Consider the following 18,945-nt stretch of genomic DNA (forward strand, 5'->3'; position numbering starts at 1 on the left):
AGAGTTTGTGTATGATCGAAGACATTCAGCAACGATCTTGAATGTTTTCCCCATAATTCTTACACCATGAATTCAGATGGTATGTAAATAATTTTGTAATAAAATGTGCATATTTTTTGAGAACATTTTTGTTTCTTCATTTCAAGTGTGGATATCAATGACAGTGTAACTGAATTTGCAATTTTATTTTCTCCAAAGAGATAATCTGGAATATGGTGGATGAAAATTGTCATTTGGATAATTTTTTTGTTCAAGAGTGGTTCACAAAAGTTCCACGCTTACTGATTGCTACAGGATACTAATAATAAATTCTGTATGTGTTGACTATGCGATATTTATACTGATAATTATATGAACCAAGATTATGTTACATTGTTAAGTTACTGTTATTTCAAAGAATTGTTAATAGCAACCTTCACTCATTTACTGAAATGTTTATATGTCTAGTTTGGGACATATTACAATATACCATATTGTTGTGTTGTTATTACATGCAAATACTGTGGAATACTATATTTTCGCTGGAACTAATTTTCGCTGAAAAGGCTTTTTGGGCATTTTGTATGGAATTTATTTTCACTGATTTTTGATGAGTTTAATGTGAAATATAGGAAAAAAAGTATATTTGCTGGATTTTATTTTCACGGAATCATCCCTTCAGCGAAAATAGCGCAAATAAATTCCAAGCGAAAATAAAGTATTCTACAGTACATATTTTAACTTAGTTTCATTGTAAGCAAATAATTCCGGTCGCATATAAAAGCTAATTCACCAATCAAAATGATGGACGATGCCAACGTGTTCAAATTACCATAGCTCATTTAAATATGTTAATGTTATTTAACGCAACACAGAAGAGATTTGCTGATGTAGTACGATATTTTGGCTTGGATTTTGATGAGAAAACGAGATGATTTTTTTTTTAAATCAAAAAATGAGTTGTTTTCAAAAAAAAACCTGAGCATAAAGAGTTTGAAAATCGACACAATTTTTACAGACTAGGCAGGAAGGGAGATATAACCTTTATCATTATAATCTTTAGAAGCCTATTACGAGGACATGTTTATGGGGGCAACAACTGGTTACACTCTGCATTATTTGCATTATTATTCTCTGACACAAGAAGTCTTGTCATAATTTTATGATAGTACATGTATGTAAAGTACCAATTTGTGTTTTCTCTGCAAGACTTGTGTGTAGATATTGCATTTTCCTCAATGCAGAGTTTTGGGCATATTATTTTTTTCTCTTCTGATTCTATTCTACCAACAATAACTGTCACAGATCATTCAATGCTTCACACGATGCATACAACATTAATTTTCTTTTACTTACCCATCAATAATTAAACTATCATATGGTGCTTGCTTATCACAGACTGGACATATCCATGTGGGTTTCCTATAAAAAAAATATAAAACTGTTAAAGTGACTAAACAAACTCAATCCCATCTGAGCTTGTGAGTTCCTGTGAATAGACCATTAGAAGGTTTTAATGTCACATGATATATTTGTTGAGTACATCATCAAATCCGTTTTTTTTTTCATCCACATATATAGATAATTGTGTAAAAACCACTAAAATAATCCTTCAAATATCTAACCAGAAGACAAACATTCAATTTGAAAGATAGAAAAATCAAGTTAATTTGTTTTGAGCATGTGATTTAGTCTAACATAATATCACAGACCCTAGAAAATATTCATCACATTATATTTCAAGTTACTGTTACATTTTTTTTCAATTATGAATATTTGAACAGGCATATTTCAGGAAAGATATAAACAATGAGGAGTAATGCTGATTGCATGTGCATGCAAATGAGCCTCCATATACATGTTTGCCCGAGATAGTACTGATAGCTATCACTGCAGTCAGATCCTGCATGTATCTACACACTGTCACTGGCTTTTGATCAACACTGAGGAAAAGGAACAGACCAACTTTCTATTCTGATAACACAAGACTACTTACTTTTCATTCATCTGAAGATAAAGTGAGACATCAAAACACTGTAGATGATTACAAGTGAGCGCTCGACAAGGTATTGACATTCGCATTTTACCAAGAGGACATATCAACGAAACCCGTAAACTCGTTGTAGCAATTTCACTGTCAGGATCATGAGCTAATTTTTCTTTAACTACAAATAAAAGAGAAAAACAAGTTATGATATGATGATGATGTGCATCAAGAACCCATAATGTTCAACATATTTACAAAGTTTAACAAAGTCAGTCCCTGGAATGACAGAATTGCTTGATTTGGCAATCATAAATTGGGTTGCCAAAGATGGGTGACGTATTTGTGAAGTTTGAATGTGATCGTTACAGGCAAGTCCTTGTTTTAAGAGGATGTCTCACCGAGAACTAATAAAATTGATCAATACACACTAGAAATTAGGCATCTCAGCAGAACACACAGTAGAACAGAATTTTATTTGCCTTATTAGAAGCATATACACCTACATAAATGACTGTAAATGACGTCTAGAGTTTGCAATTGTATATACAATAAATGCAATAGATAAAATATAGTACTTGTATATACTGTATACGCATATATGTACGTACTGCTAACAAAGATGTGTACAGTGTTATTTCTGTATATAAATACTGATTGTGACCAGCAATGCAAACACACTAAACAGAGTGAGTAGACCATACATCCACATATGATGTAAACTAAGATCAAGTTACTTACTCATTGCTCTTGAATGGTCTGCATTCCTCACACCTTTTGAACTCTTTAAACGTTGTAATAAAATATCCGCATTCAGCTGTTTTACCAATCTTACTGCTATTGCATAACCCTAATATTAGCAGAAAGAGGACAGAGAAATCAACAAGTGGCACCAGTTTGCATGCACTAGTAAAAGACTAAATAACCCCCCATTCCTGCCCACTCAACAGGTCCCATGTCAGTTGTATTTAACAATTCCTGTGTGAAGACAATGACTTTAAAGGTTCTCAAAATGCAGTAAACACTACTGTCAAAATCAGTGCCAACAGACTGTATTTTAACATTGTAGTAATTCACTTCTGCCTTGTGTTAAAAAAATGTAATCGTCAATATTCCGAAATTCTCAGAGAATTGCGTTGGCACAATGCAGCATTCGATTGGTTAATGATATAATGACCTGCGAGGACAGAGGATGTTGTTACAGGTCACATCATGCAGAAAAACATAATGACGGGAATTATTTTGCATATGATCGAAGACATTCAGCAACGATCTTGAATGTTTTCCCCATAGACCCCCAAAATTCTTACACCATAAATTCAGATGGTATGTAAATAATATTGTAATAAAATGTGCATATTTTTTGTGAACATTTTTGTTTCTTCATTTCAAGTGTGAAAATCAATGACAGTGTAACTGAATTTGCAATTTTATTTTCCCCAAAGAGATAATCTGGAACATGGTGGATGAAAATTGTCATTTGGATAATTTTCGTTCAAGAGTGGTGCTTACCCAAGTCTATTTGCACAATATAACATCAATGACATGGTAAGATTGTTTAACAAAAAATGTTTTATTTTCCTCAATTTCACATGTTGAGGCCCCTGGGCTCATAACCAGTAAAGTATTATAATTTACAGCAATTGTCTCAGACTAGCATTTAGTAGATGCTTAAATGATTTCCATTCACAAAAGTACTATTTATTGTCTTACCCTTCCAAAATCTGCTGCCCATGATACATGTATCTGATTTGGCACTGTAGGTGAAAGTCTTGTTGATCCAGTCACATTGATGGGCCTGCTTGGTCTCTTTGGTTCTTGTCCTATTTTGGCCTGAGGAAGGAAGCTCTACAAGGCAAAAAAATAATAATTCACGTAATCATGTCAACTGTCAGAATTTTGAAGATTACTGCAAATGTTGTATGAGTTTTACGGAGCAGAAAATGTTACTTTTGTCCTAAAATTAGTATACATTAAAATTCACTGAAAATTTGAGGAGTCATGAAATGAACACATTTGACATATATCCACCCAAGGTACCTGCATGATAAAAATAGCTTTCTAGCTTAACTGTGGTTTAAAACAATTAAAATGCAGAAATATGGACAATTGACAACTCTCAGAAACATTAAAATACAACAATGTAAAATTCTATAAAAATCTTACTGGTAGTGGAGCCATTTTTCCATTCACTTTTATACAAAGATTTGGAGGATAATGATCATCCTGTTCACAGCTTGTTTCAGATAGACAAAGCCTAGAAATAAAAAAATACAGTATAATATTATTCACTGAAAATATGCCTTTCCATAAAATGCAGCATCAGCACTTATTTGAACAATCAAATGTTCTCTTATATCACAGTTACTAGAAGAACGGTTAGGAAACACTTAGTTCTTTTGTTAGGATGTTTGTTTTGTCTTGTTAAACATCTATGATCTAAAACAAAGGGAATTAGCATACTGCCGACGTTGGAGTTTTCTGTAATGTTTTTTCCTAACAAATTCCTCTGATTTATGCAGTATTGTAAGGATTTGGTATGAATATGAACACTGAAAAATATATTCAGATTAAAACTGCACTATCAAACCATACAACTTCCTGTGTCACTTACACCTTACGGCCAGGAAAAAACAAGATGGCAGACATTGTATTTGGGAGAAAATAGCTGCAAACTTTAAGAAAAAAAAACTAACATTGTTTAAACATAGTTCTTTCATAAAAGACTCCCAGATTCTAATTCAATGTACAAAATAAACTTTTAAAATGTTTTGAGATGCATTTTTGGGGTACAAATTTCATCACCATGTTGGACATCAGCAGACGCAAACTTATGATCGCCTTACTGAAACAATGAATTTTTCTCACAACATCTTAGTATTTAACAATATAACAAAAATAAACTATTAATACTAATTTAACAATGCATTGTATTAAAATATAATTCCTTCCATTTTTTAGCAATTTTCCCAAACTAATACGACAAACGCAGACAAAATGGGTTTTTGGGTTACAAAATGCCATGGTCAATTTTGATTCACAGAATCTGTCAACAAAAACTATCAGTATTTTCATTTTTTTCAAGAATGAAACCTTGAGTATCACACAAAATTCACACAGAAGTCGGTGATGCTTCTATGCCAATCTTACGGCTTAATGAGCTTGATTTCTTCAATTTAGTGGAAACACATGGGAAAACAAACTGAGATAGAAATATATGCGATGACGTCATAGTGGTTGGACATGCATCAAAGTGAAGTCAATGGATAATAAGAATATCTAACTATGAGTTTCCTAGCCGCTCTTCTAGTAGCCATGCTTATAGGGTAAACCAACATTGGATGCAGAAGTGCTATAGCAGGTGACAGGAATGGAATCCAGTCATTGATAGCAAACGTTTGCATAGCACATGCCATTTCAAGATATAGAATAATAAAATTCCACAAAGTATGCACTCAGGCATATGCTACACGTTGGTTGATAGAATTGTTGTACTGCCTTTGGGCATATTTTGCAGTATTCCTGTTCCAACCACATATTACAACCAAACTCGGCAGTATTTCAGTCATCCAAATATAAAATTCGACAATTTTAGCCTTTGCATTCGCATGTGCTGTTTAGGACTTTAGGCATCAGTCAAAGTTGTTAAAAGCCAACCAACAAATGAATATGAGTCAGTGTGAGAGATCGAAAGACCGTAACAAAGAACAGAACTACTGGTAATCAACATGTTGTTTGTTCATACCACACATGTCATTTTCTGATGGCATTTGGCATATTCCTTTTCAGCCAGCATTTTTCACATGATTTGTAACAGCAAAAACGCACAATAATCAAATAGTGATTAACCTTTTCACCACCAGACTTTCTCACCCACATTTTTCTACACTTTAAATTTTTCATATTCTTCAATATTCCTAGAAATAAACCCTAATTTTGGAGACAACCGACAAAATTTTAGTAAAGTTTTAGTTTTCACTCAAGAAATTTGCCTATTATTGTTCCAAACTTCAGACCAGTTCAGACTATAAACATGATTATTTTGTGAATTTGCGATGAAAAGAGAGAAAGGTTAAACCTTTCAATGTCACAATATTAGTGCAACATTTTATTAGTTAATTTTTAACAAAATTGATTAAAATTTAGAAATAAATATGTAGGTTTTTTTCCAACAATACAGTTACTGAGTACTTACCTCAATTGTACTTGAACTGGATATTCTACCCTTGCACCAGGTCTCATATCTCGTGCTGATGTGATCTGTGATATCTCGCGTGGACTGAGGTGATAAACATAGTAGGCCTCTTGGAATTTACTACTACTTCTAGGAACTGAAATGTGATAAGAATACCTAAACATTACAGCTCATCAATAACAAATGCTTGTACAATGAATGCAAGATGCTATCTAGTAGCACAGATGGTTACATAAATGAAACAAGTCTGTATTTCTATGACTCTACAATAAATACAGCTGTTGGCTTACACATGCTTCTATTGGTGATGTGCTACAAAAAAACGCAAATTCAGTATATAGGAAAACAGAAAATTGGGAAATTGTTTAATATACAGAAGTATTTGCTTAAACACATTGCCTGCTGAAAGCCTTCACAGCATGCAATCTGTTAATAAATGTCTTATATAAATGTCTGTGGTGGAGGATCTGGAAACCGATTTCCAGCTTACATAGCTGATACACCTGGCACTAGTTGATGCATATAAAATAGGAACATGCTATTAATAACCATGCCCATATTTAGCAATGCTTATATTTATTGGACAATTCAATGAATTATCCCACTCTTGGTCATGTGACCAATTGTTCTGGCCGTTGTTTCACTGGTATTTTAGTAAATTCATACATGTCAGAGTGTAATTTCTACAGTTGCATTCATATGTTAAATGTAATTGTACAGATGACTGTGACATGTTTTGTAAATCTGCTTTGTCTTAGCTATGTAAGTGTGTCAAATTTTGTAAACCGCTATTGTAAATCAGACCTTGCACCTTGGTTAGGAGTGGCACTTCTCTTATATTCATTTCACGATTCAATGAATAACCACACCCAAATTTGGCACTGCTTATACATGTACCGTACTCGACCGCGTTAGCGCCCATGCCCGGGCAAGCGCACACCCCCCACTTTTGCGCAATTTTTATATTTGAGGTCACATTCAGCAAAGCGCCCACCCCTTCAAAATGCAACTAATTTAAAACTTGGCCTTGCGTAACGAATCTTGGTAATCGTTTCTTATATGATACAGCGTGGATATCGACTGTTGTGAACATGTTGTGAATGCGTAGAACACGGTAACCGTGCGTAAACTACACTTCGACAATGACATGTTAATAAAAGTAAAATGCGGTAAATATTTCATGCCATTTACAGTTTACCTCTCAAAAATGGCTAGTTACTAGTTTTTTGGAAAAACTATGTCGTTTATTCGCTGAAATCAATTCCAACAGATCGTACTTCGATATCGATAATTCACTTCCGCATTGCATTACCGGAAAGTCTTCGGGAATTTCCGAAGAATTGCGTCAGTACAACACAGCATTGTGATTGGTTAATAACCAACTTGACCCATTAGGTCAAAGGACGCCGCTGCAGGTGAAATCTGCAAATGCATCATGGCGAAAGTGGTTTTCATCGAGAGTTTGCGTACGATCCAACACCTTCGTCAGTGGAGATAATATGACAATTTTGACTTCGACTGTGTTCCAACAGACTCAAATGTTTTTAATTTTGTAAATTCTGGCGGTACGTAATTAATATTGTAACAAAATGTGCATATTTTTGTGATCATTGTGAAAATCAATGACGACTCAACTAATTTCGTAATTTGATTTCCCTCAAAGACGTAATCTGTCACTTGATGAATCAAATTTTTCATTTGCACTCTTTTTCGAGGGGGGTGCTCGGGTAAGCGCCCACCCCTAAAAAATCGTGATTTTCTGAGTTGAGGCCCCTGGGCGCTAACGCGGTCGAGTACGGTATATAATTCTTAAAGCGTGCTCATATAACATGGACAGATCTGTGCTGTTGGTGTACTTCTACTCTCGTATCTATTGCATAAGCCCTTCTAATAGAGCAAATACATTCATCAACATTAGAGAATTGAAGATATGAAATGAATAAATCTAAGAGAGGTCTACCCAAGGTACATATACACCAAGTGTCAAAGCATTCAGGCTTGTAGTTTTCAAGAAGAAGTTGAAAAAGTAAAACATTGACACGGACGACGACAGACAATCACTGGTATGATGAGCTCTGCTCGACAAGGTCGACAGCGGAGCTAAAAATTCCCACTGTTACCGAAGTGAATGCTCTAATTAAAGCGCATGCATCTGGAATCGCCCATTGAAAACACGAATTTTAATTAAAGCCGCAGCCTCACTCAGGAATTTTATGGTACTTTAGTTTTGCAACATCACAGTTCATCCTGAGTAAATAAAAGAATAGAAAAGGTGCAAACCATGTTCCGTACGTTCGCCCGTCATGCACTCTGAAATTAATGCGAGTTTTCTCGAAAAAGCAAGACCAATCACGATTATTATGCAATGAAATAAACTTTTTACATGCATATTTTAATAAATGTCATCGACACTCTGTAAAACACCCTGGGCCTATACTTGGAGATGCCCTCAACTCTTCAAATGTCTAAAAACAGAAGGAGGAGGGGGGGGGGGGGTTGTTATACTCGGGGAAGTATGGTATGTATCACCTGGATGTACTAGGTTAAAAATATTTTAGTCTGGAACACAGTCTTAGTCAAAATCTTCATCATTGTCGAATGTATTGGATCGTACGCAAACTTTTGATGAGAAGCAGTTGCAACAATGACCATTGACCTGCAATTCTTCAGAAATTCCAGAAGATTTTCTGGTAACGCAATGCGAAAGTGAATTATCAATGTCGCAGTACCATCTGTTGGAATTGATTTCGGCATGATTTTTTCCAACAAGCAGCCTCTCAGCTAAGATAGTTCTGCTGTTAGCAATGCACATTTCAATTAAAGAACTGAAAATATCATTATAAAATCAACAAATCTGAGATAGGTCTACCTAAAGTACATATACACCTTGACAAATTTGACAGAGGAGCTTAAAAAGTTCTTGTGTAACACTTAGTACATCACATGTGTATCAGATTTGAATAAAATCAGTTACCGTATTACCACGGGCACGCACCGAGGGGCCTGAACATATAAAATCGGGAAAAATTGGGGGTGGGCGCTTAACCGAGGACCACCCCAAAAATGATTTAAAAAAGTTGTTTTTGTGATCGTATGATAAGGTCAAATAAAGGAATGCTTTTGTACACTTTGTACACGTACTTATTTCTTGATTTATGCGAGGTTTCAATAAACGTGAGCACTCGGTCAAGAACTGTTGAAACACTAAGACACAGGGTTGAATTTCAAGAATAAAAATTGTTTTATGTCAGCGAATGAAGTTGTATTACTCACTGAAATCGGCTACAACGTATGGTAAGTATTGTAATCAATGCACAGTTACTTTTTTAGTAACCGTGATCAGTGCAAGTCGAAACGGCCGGAAAAAACGACAGCTTGTAAATGGCGATGACCTCATTAGCATAATTTTGTTCACACACATATTGATAAATCGCTAAAGAATAGCAGACAGGGTTATGAAACAAACCTTTTATTACTGATGTGAAATGTTTACAAACTATTGTGAATACATAAACATATCCAAATAGCGATACATAAAAAACAGACTGAAAACAAACTCTGGTCGACCTCATTAACATGATTTATTCACGCACCCACACACATGACAAAATTATGATGCAACAAGTTCCCATCGTAAGCATGTCTCATTATGGTTATCGTAATAGACTTGAGGTCGGCAAAATGTTTTTTCTTCAACGACAGAAAAATAATCTACATGACCGTAATGCCATAGCTGTGATGATGGATGGAAAGAAAGTAGCAAGTTTACGACGTGATGTCTCGTAAATGCTAGCTCCCGTTATGGATTCACAGTCAGCGGGTGCTACATTTTGAAACCAAATCTAAGTGCTTCAAACCACTCACCAAGGTATGGATTATTGCAATATTGGATTCATCGTGAATGAAGAGATAGCAGAACGTGTGCGCCACATGCTGCGTAGTTCATCTTACGTCGTTAAGTTCCAATGAGTTTTTACGTAAAAACACAAACAAAACGGTCTTTTTCAGTGCCACCACACACTCCAAAAAATGAACTACCGGTACCGTAACAAACACACTATTTAAATAAATCAAACGCGTTTGTTTTTGACAAATAAAACTTTATTGTTGACCCCGTTCTTGGTTAAAAATCACCCTGGGCGTTTAACCGAGGATGTCCCCAACATGTAACTTTTGTGAAAACAGGGGGGTGGGCGCTTGCCCAGGGAGGGGCGCGTGCCCGGGGTAATACGGTAATGTTGGATATATGGCCAAGAAAACATGGAACCAAAGTTATTCTCTGTTCTGGCACATCATTGTCTGGTGGGGGCTAATGATATATTACCATGAATGCTTCTCAATTGATCAGTCCCAGATTACAGATGTGCTGAGATCAGATCAGAAAAGATCCATTACATTACAAGAGAACTGGTGATGGTTGTAGAACCATAACTGCCTCAGCTCAAAGATTGATATGTAATACAAGGGAATGTGACAGAGAATGTATTGTAATGTTACCTCTGTGTAATTTACAATATATCTGAATTAACCTTCACTGTGAAGGACAATATGGTAGTTGACTTAAATGACTGGTAGAAGCAAGGCTGGTCAAATTTTGCGAAATAGTAGTTAGAATTTCCAGATAAGAAATCGACACATTGTGGGATATCAAAATATGGATGATAAACATAAAGTGATATTTCCAGAGATGTAGTTGGAATTGAAGCAAAGGAGTGGCCTATTAATCCATGAAACATACTCGCACATATCATCCTGTCTTATTGTGTGTGGGCAAAGCTGTCATGCACACAATCGGAAAAATATGTTATTATTGTAAATAATTATGAACAATGAAAACTGAAATTTAGAAAAACTATGAACAATTAATAAGGAAAATATGTGATTTGCTGTACAGTTTCCAGAAAATTATTACAAGTCCCAGAAGTGCATAGAGTCGTCAAAACGTACAGTTTGGTGATAGTTGGGAATGATACCACGATATAACAATTCCATGAAAACATCACAATGTTCTTTTAACACATGAAACGGATGTGCATTGGTCTAACTTTGTATGGTTTTCAATAGGCATACAAGCACCTGTATATATTTTGACAATAAACCCCTCATTCACATTGTGCAAATACAAACAAGATAGTAAACCTTCTTGATAGTAACAAGTAAGTGTTGCATAAACCCGAATGAAAAGTCCAGAGTCACAGTGAATACTTCTAGCGAGTCACCCCTCTAAAAACGGCATTACTTTGCCAATGACATTGAACATTGCTCTTCCATAAATCAGCAGTTTCCATCTTCAAATAATCAAAATAACCTTGATACCCTGGCGAAGCATGTCTATTGTTTCACAACAACTGTCCCAAGGGATTTTTGTCTTCTCAATTTCTCAAGATAAACGTCCCAAGGTTGTTTTGTTTACTAGAAGGACATGCCTTTTGGCAGCATTTCTTGTATAAATTTCTATTACACAAACAAGTAGCAGATACTGTTACTGAAGTAAATAATTTGCATGAATTTTTCTCCACGGCCATTCACCCAAACTGCAAACGAAGTATTTTACCTCATCCATAGTTGTTGACACTTTGCAACAGCTTTGATGGATGTATTGTGACGTATTTTGACCCCTGGATTCTGACCTTGCATTCTGGCTACATTTACTGCTCTTTCAAACCAGTTCAATTTCCTTTCATTATTACATTCAAATTTCATGATATTTAATATTTAAAACCAAACTTTATTTCACAGTCACTTTAGTTTTCACTTTTCTAAAATTATTTTACTGATCAAAAGACTTTTCACTCCCATCATGCAATCCTCCATAGTACTTCCGCAGACACAGTGGCGATCGCCAACATAACTACAAATAACCTCGCTCTCAGGAGCTGAGGAATAAGTGAAATTTAAATGAAATACAAATTATTGAATCAACCAAAAAGAATTTGCACAGAAGCAAAGAATAGCTTCCATTTGTATACGCTTTTTAAAAAAAACTATGTGATTCGCAAATTAATTAATCTATTACAGTACCTCACATTTCTGCCTCAATAGATGGGTAACTGTATTTCCACATAGATGGAACAATTCTATCACTCATATTTCTTGGTGAAAACACCATCACAAGGTCAAGGTCAGACTAAATTATGGTGTGATGAAAATATCTATATTATTAAAGGACACCAAGGCAGCCAGAAGAAGCACAAGCCGGCCTTGGAGCACTTCCATAATTTCATTTGTTTTTGTCTGACATAATTAATAGCGTAAAGTTGCTCAAATTGCTAAGACCACATAAGCATACAACTCAGAATACACATACATGTATACACACAAACATTGAAACATATAACATAGTTATAGTAACAAATGCACATTGTAACTCACCTAAACTTGTTGGTTTGATCAAATCATCCAATACATCATAAAATGGTAAATGTTTTAACCGGACATCAGGATGCACTGGCAGTGAACTTGATTGTGATCCTGACGATGCAGTGTTATTTAAGTTCAATAGTCCTTGTGAATGTGTTGGTTGTAATCTAAAATTTGTGGAATACTGTGTATTTGATGATGACGACGACGTTGTTGTTGTTGATGATGACATTGTCGCATGAGGTGGACTTATCACATGAAACTTATGTGGATACCGCCTTCTGTACAAGTTTTTAATTTTTATTTGCACTGGCGTGTCACAGCCATTTTTTAAAAGCTGAAGAGCTCGTGCCTGGAGTTCATGTTTACGTCCACTCTTGTTCTTTCCCGCAAAACCCAACAAAACTTGCAATTCAGACACTCGAAAACTCATAACCATATGCTGTGAGAATAAAATACAATTATATCAAGGTTAGTTTCATTCTAAAAATAGATGTATATACTACAGAAAAAATAAAATATACAGTTCCAACACAGTAAGAACATGTTAGTACCATTCCGGTAATATTAATTCTAGTTTTAAGCCGTAATGTGACAGATACTGACAATAAAAAAAGCATTCAGTATCATACCAGCATTCATAGACTGCTCACAACAAAAAGTCATAATCCACACAATTTTAATGCTGAACAAAATGGGATAAAATCAAGAAAGAAAAGAGGAAATTTTCACTTGGTTTCATTTCAGTATGGATATTTCCTGGTGGTGAAGAAAAAATATTTCATGGTTAACACATTGCTCTAGAATGCTCTGGGAAGAACTATACACCAGTTTGCCAGTTCTCGAGGAGGGGTCAGGTCACTGTAAGGTGATAACAGCACTGAACAAAAAGTTTATAATTATAAATTAACATGTGGCTGAGAAAAGTGTATACCGTACCCTATTTTTACTGTCAACATGACGTCATATATATAAAATCGATATCATTTGTTAAAACATAAGGTCTATGGTTTAAGACCAAGTTCACACAGTAACCTATAGCAGGAGCAATGTCATCGCCTAGCGAATGATAGGTAAACGACCAGTGCAGCCATTGTACAATTACAGACATTGCTGATCACGAAGAAGTCCACACCAATGTTTGCCAAAACACATAAATGTTTATAATTTGACGAATGTCATCGATTCAATTTACATTTACATTTTCTTTCAATCACGATTGAAAACCCTGGTAAAAAGGCAATACTTTCAATTCACATCATAAGTGGAGGAAATGAATTTATTTGTGTTTTTTTTGGAACAAATATCTGATTGGTTATTTTTTGCATCAATGCATGGCTTTATCTAATAAAATGCATCGTTACATAGTACAAATTTAAAAAATGATGTAGCTGTGACGAATCAGACGATTGTACCGGATTCTGCCATACATTCGCCCAGGGCTGTTAAACGGCAGTTCGGGTTTAAAAAAAAAACAAGCAGCCTATCGGCTGAGATAGCTCCGCTGTTAGCAATGCACATTTCAATTAAAGAACTGAAGACATCATTAGAAAATGAACAATATGTATAGTATCAAAGCAATCGGACTTGCAGTTTTTAACAAGAAGTCGAAAATATCACTTTCTAACAAAAATGACCAAAATATTCACCAAAATTAGAGAATTGAAGATATCATCACGAAATGAACAAATCTGAGAAAGGTCTACATGTAGTATCTATATATGTAATATCAAAGCAATTGAACTTTTGGTTTTTAACAAGAAGTCGAAAATATCACTTTTTACCAAAAATTACAAAAATATTCACCAAAATTAGAGAATTGAAGATATCATTACAAAATGAACAAATCTGAGAGAGGTCCACATGTAGTACCTATATATGTAATATCAAAGCAATCGGATTTGTGGTTTTTAACAAGAAGTCGAAAATATCACTTTTTACCAAAAATTACAAAAATATTCACCAAAATTGGAGAATTGAAGATATCATCACGAAATGAACAAATCTGAGAGAGGTCCACATGTATTACCTATATATGTAGTATCAAAGCAATTGGACTTGTGGTTTTTAACAAGAAGTCGAAAATATCACTTTTTACCAAAAATGATAAAAATATTCACCAAAATTAGAGAATTAAAGATATCATTACAAAATGAACAAATCTGAGAGAGGTCCACATGTGGTACCTATATATGTAGTATCAAAGCAATTGCACTTGCATTTTTTAACAAGAAGTCGAAAATATCACTTTGTACCAAAAATGACAAAAATATTCACCAAAATTAGAGAATTGAAGATATCAACATGAAATGAACAAACCTAAGAGAGGTCTACCCAAGGTACATATACACCAAGTATCAAAGCATTCAGGCTTGTAGTTTTCAAGAAGAAGTCGAAAAAGTAAAACATTGACATGGACGACGACGGACAATCACTCATATGATAAGCTCTGCTCGACAAAGTCGACAGCGGAGCTAATAAAAGTAGGGTACAGGTAGGTACAACTTTTTATTTTGAAATTATCGTGTAATTGCATGTATTGTCGACAGGACTAATGGGCATGTTGCAATTCGGAAATTAAATTTTCATAAATGTAATTTTCATGCGGGAAATTTGTCCTGTGTATAGCTAAAACAGGAAGTGAACACAGCACCCTTCATTGAACACTTCCCAGTTTGACCATAAAAATACAAGGTCAGCATGCATTTAAATCTTGGCAAGGTCAAACAGACTGAGCAGTTGAAAGACTGACAAATTGTACACTGTATTTGTTCTATTAAAGGGCATCTCCAATAGAAGTGCATATCAACAAAAAAATGCATCGATTGTAACTGGAATATTAAAATAAGATATTTTGATCAGTATTACAGCATATGTATAATTGCACTTACAGAGCAAATATAGTAAGAAAATTTGTATCATGTTTTACATTTTCAAAAACAAAATTTACATTCTTTAGTAAGATAACAAGACATTGTTTCTCATAATAACCCATTCCAAATCAGACATTAGCATTAATACACTTAAGTTTTACTTTCATTTATTTATCCGATGTTGTCATATCCATACTTTATAGTACAACAGATACAATTATTGGGTAACAATCAATAATCAATACAAGAATACAGAAGTGCTTGTTTAAAATAAAGATTAGTGATCAACTGAACATCTTGCAGGAGAAAAGATAATTGGATTCAAATATTGCAGTGATCTGATCATGGAAAAACTATTAAATCTTTTATGACTGTCGTGATGTTGAGTCTGTTTACATATGCAGTTTGCTACTATTTTCGTTACTTTCTGTTTCGTCTAGCATTCATATATTCTACAGTCTGTTTATTTTTTATCACAGGCCTAAGGTAGAAGAGTTCACTGACCCAGAACAGACTGGGGCATTAAGTTCACAAAACATGAATTGAACCTTGTAGACTTGGTTGGTTTGACCATTGGTCACCATTACATTGGTAACAATAGTGAATAAAAAAATTATGTAACTCTTTCAAGTCTTATTGTTGTTTTAATTGTGCCAGGCACTTGCAATAAAGTAGAAACTAAGAAAGCATCAAAAAGCCAAGACATTCAAAAGTTGAATTACTAAGCATTTCACAGGTTTCAACAGATCTGGGAGAACATTGCCTTGATACAATACATTAATATTGTGACAATTCATTTGAAACTTACAGAATTAACAGTCACAATGTGACATTATCACTCTATAGTTACCAGGAACTTGAAAGTTGATGAAGTGAAAATTGAGTCCCATTAATTTGATTTGATTTAGGATGACATAAAGCCAAACCCTTTCTATTGAGTGGATAAAAGGGAGAGCAAATAGCAATAGCAAATAACACCAAACAAAACATAGTGAACAGGTACTGAAAAATTTACGGCTATCTCAAGGGATTATCTGGGAAAACATTTTGTTACAGGTATATATTCAGGGTCTTCGACTTGGCAAATGAGGACTAAAGTATTTATACTACTATGTCAACTTCCATTATTTGTATAGTTGTCACTGAAAAAAGGTACTTCTTAACTTATTGGAATAGTAAAGTTGAGAATCTGATCTTGTCTATAAAACTAATTTGAAAAAAAACTCTGATTAGACGAAATTCATCTAACATACTAGTAAAATATAATTTGAATATCCTATCAACTTATTAATATTACAAACTGCACAACTTAATACATAAATGAAGTCACTCAATATATTGAAAGCATCATATTTATTACACACAAATCTGTTGCAATTGTTGTGCATCATGATGCTAACTAATAATCCTGGCTTGAAAAATGTCCTTTCAATTGCACTATAAGGGTGTTAGCATGTTTCTTGCATGGTGTGCTTTGATTTTTTTTTTAAAGTGCCAAACCAAATATTTTAAGTATGTACTGCAAGCACATTAATTATTCACCAGTTTTCACTATTTTACAATGAGTAAAAGCCACCATGTTAAATCCATGTGAACAATATAAAATAACAATAAAACTCATTGTTTCTTTGCCAAGTTTGTGAAACCCAGCAAAATTGCTCTTAGCATCATTGATATTAAATGCCAGTGAAAATAAATGTTTTTACAGTAAGGTCTAGCTGTAACAGTTAAAAGCAGAAAATAAACCACAAAACAAGCCAACATAACAGTGGATAATGCATAACTTTTCAACTGACCAAAGAACTGCACTGATTAGAGCTAACATTGAAGCAATCTAATCTTATTTCTGCCACTCACACTTTGGTAACCACCATGACATAAGTCAAGTGTTTGTACAAAAGTCTTAGACACCCATGCTGGGATAAATAAACCTCAAGATCAAACTAACAATTTGGGGTGAACACTCAAATTCCTATAAACCGTTGATTGACAACCATTTTTAAACTCTGATGGCTGTTTCTATTTGACTAGATTCATGCTTGAATTCTACCAATAATGTCAACTTGTACTAGAAACCCAGTGTTCTCTCCAGGCCTTTCAAGCACTGCGGGCCCGCGTCGCTTAGACAAACAGTCGCATCGCTTTTGTTTCGCCCGCGATCCTTGAAATCCTGCCCGCGATGCTTATTCACGTTGTATTGTTTACAAGTGTCAGCCTCGTCTAGCACATCTTTAAAACAATAACCTGTATTGATCGAACCGATGCATGCTGGGTTACAACGGAGATTTTGATTGAGGTAACAAAGATGGCGGTGCAGAGTGCATGTTTTTCCGCGATGTTTAAAAACAACCAGTGTTCTCCACGAGGGGTTTAAGAGGGGCGCACCGCCCCTCTTTAATTTATTTGCGCCCCTCTATTTATCTTCAGCGCCCTCCTTTGTTTTTGGTGAACAGCTGTTTCACGAGTCCGGAAGATGTCCCGACGACGTTATTGAGAGACCTCTTATTAATTGACAAGAGATAAAACAAAGAACGAAGAGACAGATAGTGGCATAGGCGACAACTAGGACAATGAATTGGATGTCTGGGAAATAAACAAAAAACAATGGCTGGATGCGTGAAGTGATTGTCACAAGCATTGAGTTAATCACGCAATGGGAGAGTCAAAACAAGTAAAAAGACTCATCAAATAAATTACCAAAACAAAACGTACGGTAAACACTGAAACAACATGGATGACACGGTATCTGATTTGACCTTTGTCCTCAGTACCCATGATGCAATCAACATAATAATTAATTTATTTACAGTCATTGGATTTGATTTTTTCTTTTTCTTTTAAATGGTAATTTTGTTACGTAAAAATATTTTTCTTCTTATTTTTTGGGTTTTTCAACTATTACAATATGGTAGAGCATTTATAAAACTTTTAAAAATGAAAATACTTGAAAGAAATTTAAAAGAAATTAATGAAAGGCTAGAATTTCACAACTTGTTCCATTACAGAGAATACAATTGATATTCTTCATTTGTCAAAGTTGATATATTTTTTACATCAAGTGGTTTAATTTATTCATCAAAATAATTCAAGAACATTAATATAGTACTTGTACACAGTATTTAAGGTTGATGTAAATATAAAAGTGCTAAGAATTTTCTTTGAAATGTTTGATTGGTATGCTAATTATATGTAAATTAGATATGCAAATTATATGGAAATTAGCACCCCTCTTTAAATTTTATTTGTGGAGAACACTGACAACATTTCGTTGGCGATTTTGATGTAATTTCTAAGTTAATCATCAATGAATCGTTTTAATTAAGCAAACATTCTAAGTTTGTGTATTTTTGAACAAAAAAGTCAGGGACTGATGATCGCAACAGCAGCGGGGAATACCTGTTCAACGCAATGCCGTCAGCTGACAATGTTACAGTGATTGTAGCGTTACACAAATAATAGATCAATGAAAAATTGCTGACTTTAGTTTTGAAATGCAGTTGTAGAAAAAAAGTGTCATTATTGATTTATTAATTTCTTCATATTTTGATAACCCG

At 34.5% G+C, this 18,945-nt stretch overlaps 1 protein-coding gene across 4 annotated transcripts in view; it reads right to left on the reverse strand.

Annotated features, from left to right (window-relative positions):
• Positions 1 to 18,945, reverse strand: part of LOC100313703 (PIAS-like protein) — a 41,499-nt gene that overhangs the window by 20,109 nt on the left and 2,445 nt on the right. For all 4 annotated transcript variants that reach the window (XM_085506673.1, XM_085506672.1, XM_085506674.1 and 1 more), the window contains exons 2-8: positions 12,531 to 12,960; positions 6,159 to 6,294; positions 4,130 to 4,220; positions 3,677 to 3,811; positions 2,705 to 2,813; positions 1,976 to 2,144; positions 1,336 to 1,401 (exon numbers count right to left, since the gene is read on the reverse strand). In XM_085506673.1, coding sequence (XP_085362799.1) covers positions 1,336 to 1,401; positions 1,976 to 2,144; positions 2,705 to 2,813; positions 3,677 to 3,811; positions 4,130 to 4,220; positions 6,159 to 6,294; positions 12,531 to 12,960 — 1,136 coding nt within the window. The remainder of the gene's footprint in view (positions 1 to 1,335; positions 1,402 to 1,975; positions 2,145 to 2,704; positions 2,814 to 3,676; positions 3,812 to 4,129; positions 4,221 to 6,158; positions 6,295 to 12,530; positions 12,961 to 18,945) is intronic.

Source organism: Saccoglossus kowalevskii, chromosome 13, assembly GCF_978046115.1.
Source record: "Saccoglossus kowalevskii chromosome 13, keSacKowa6.1, whole genome shotgun sequence".
Taxonomy (NCBI): domain Eukaryota; kingdom Metazoa; phylum Hemichordata; class Enteropneusta; family Harrimaniidae; genus Saccoglossus; species Saccoglossus kowalevskii.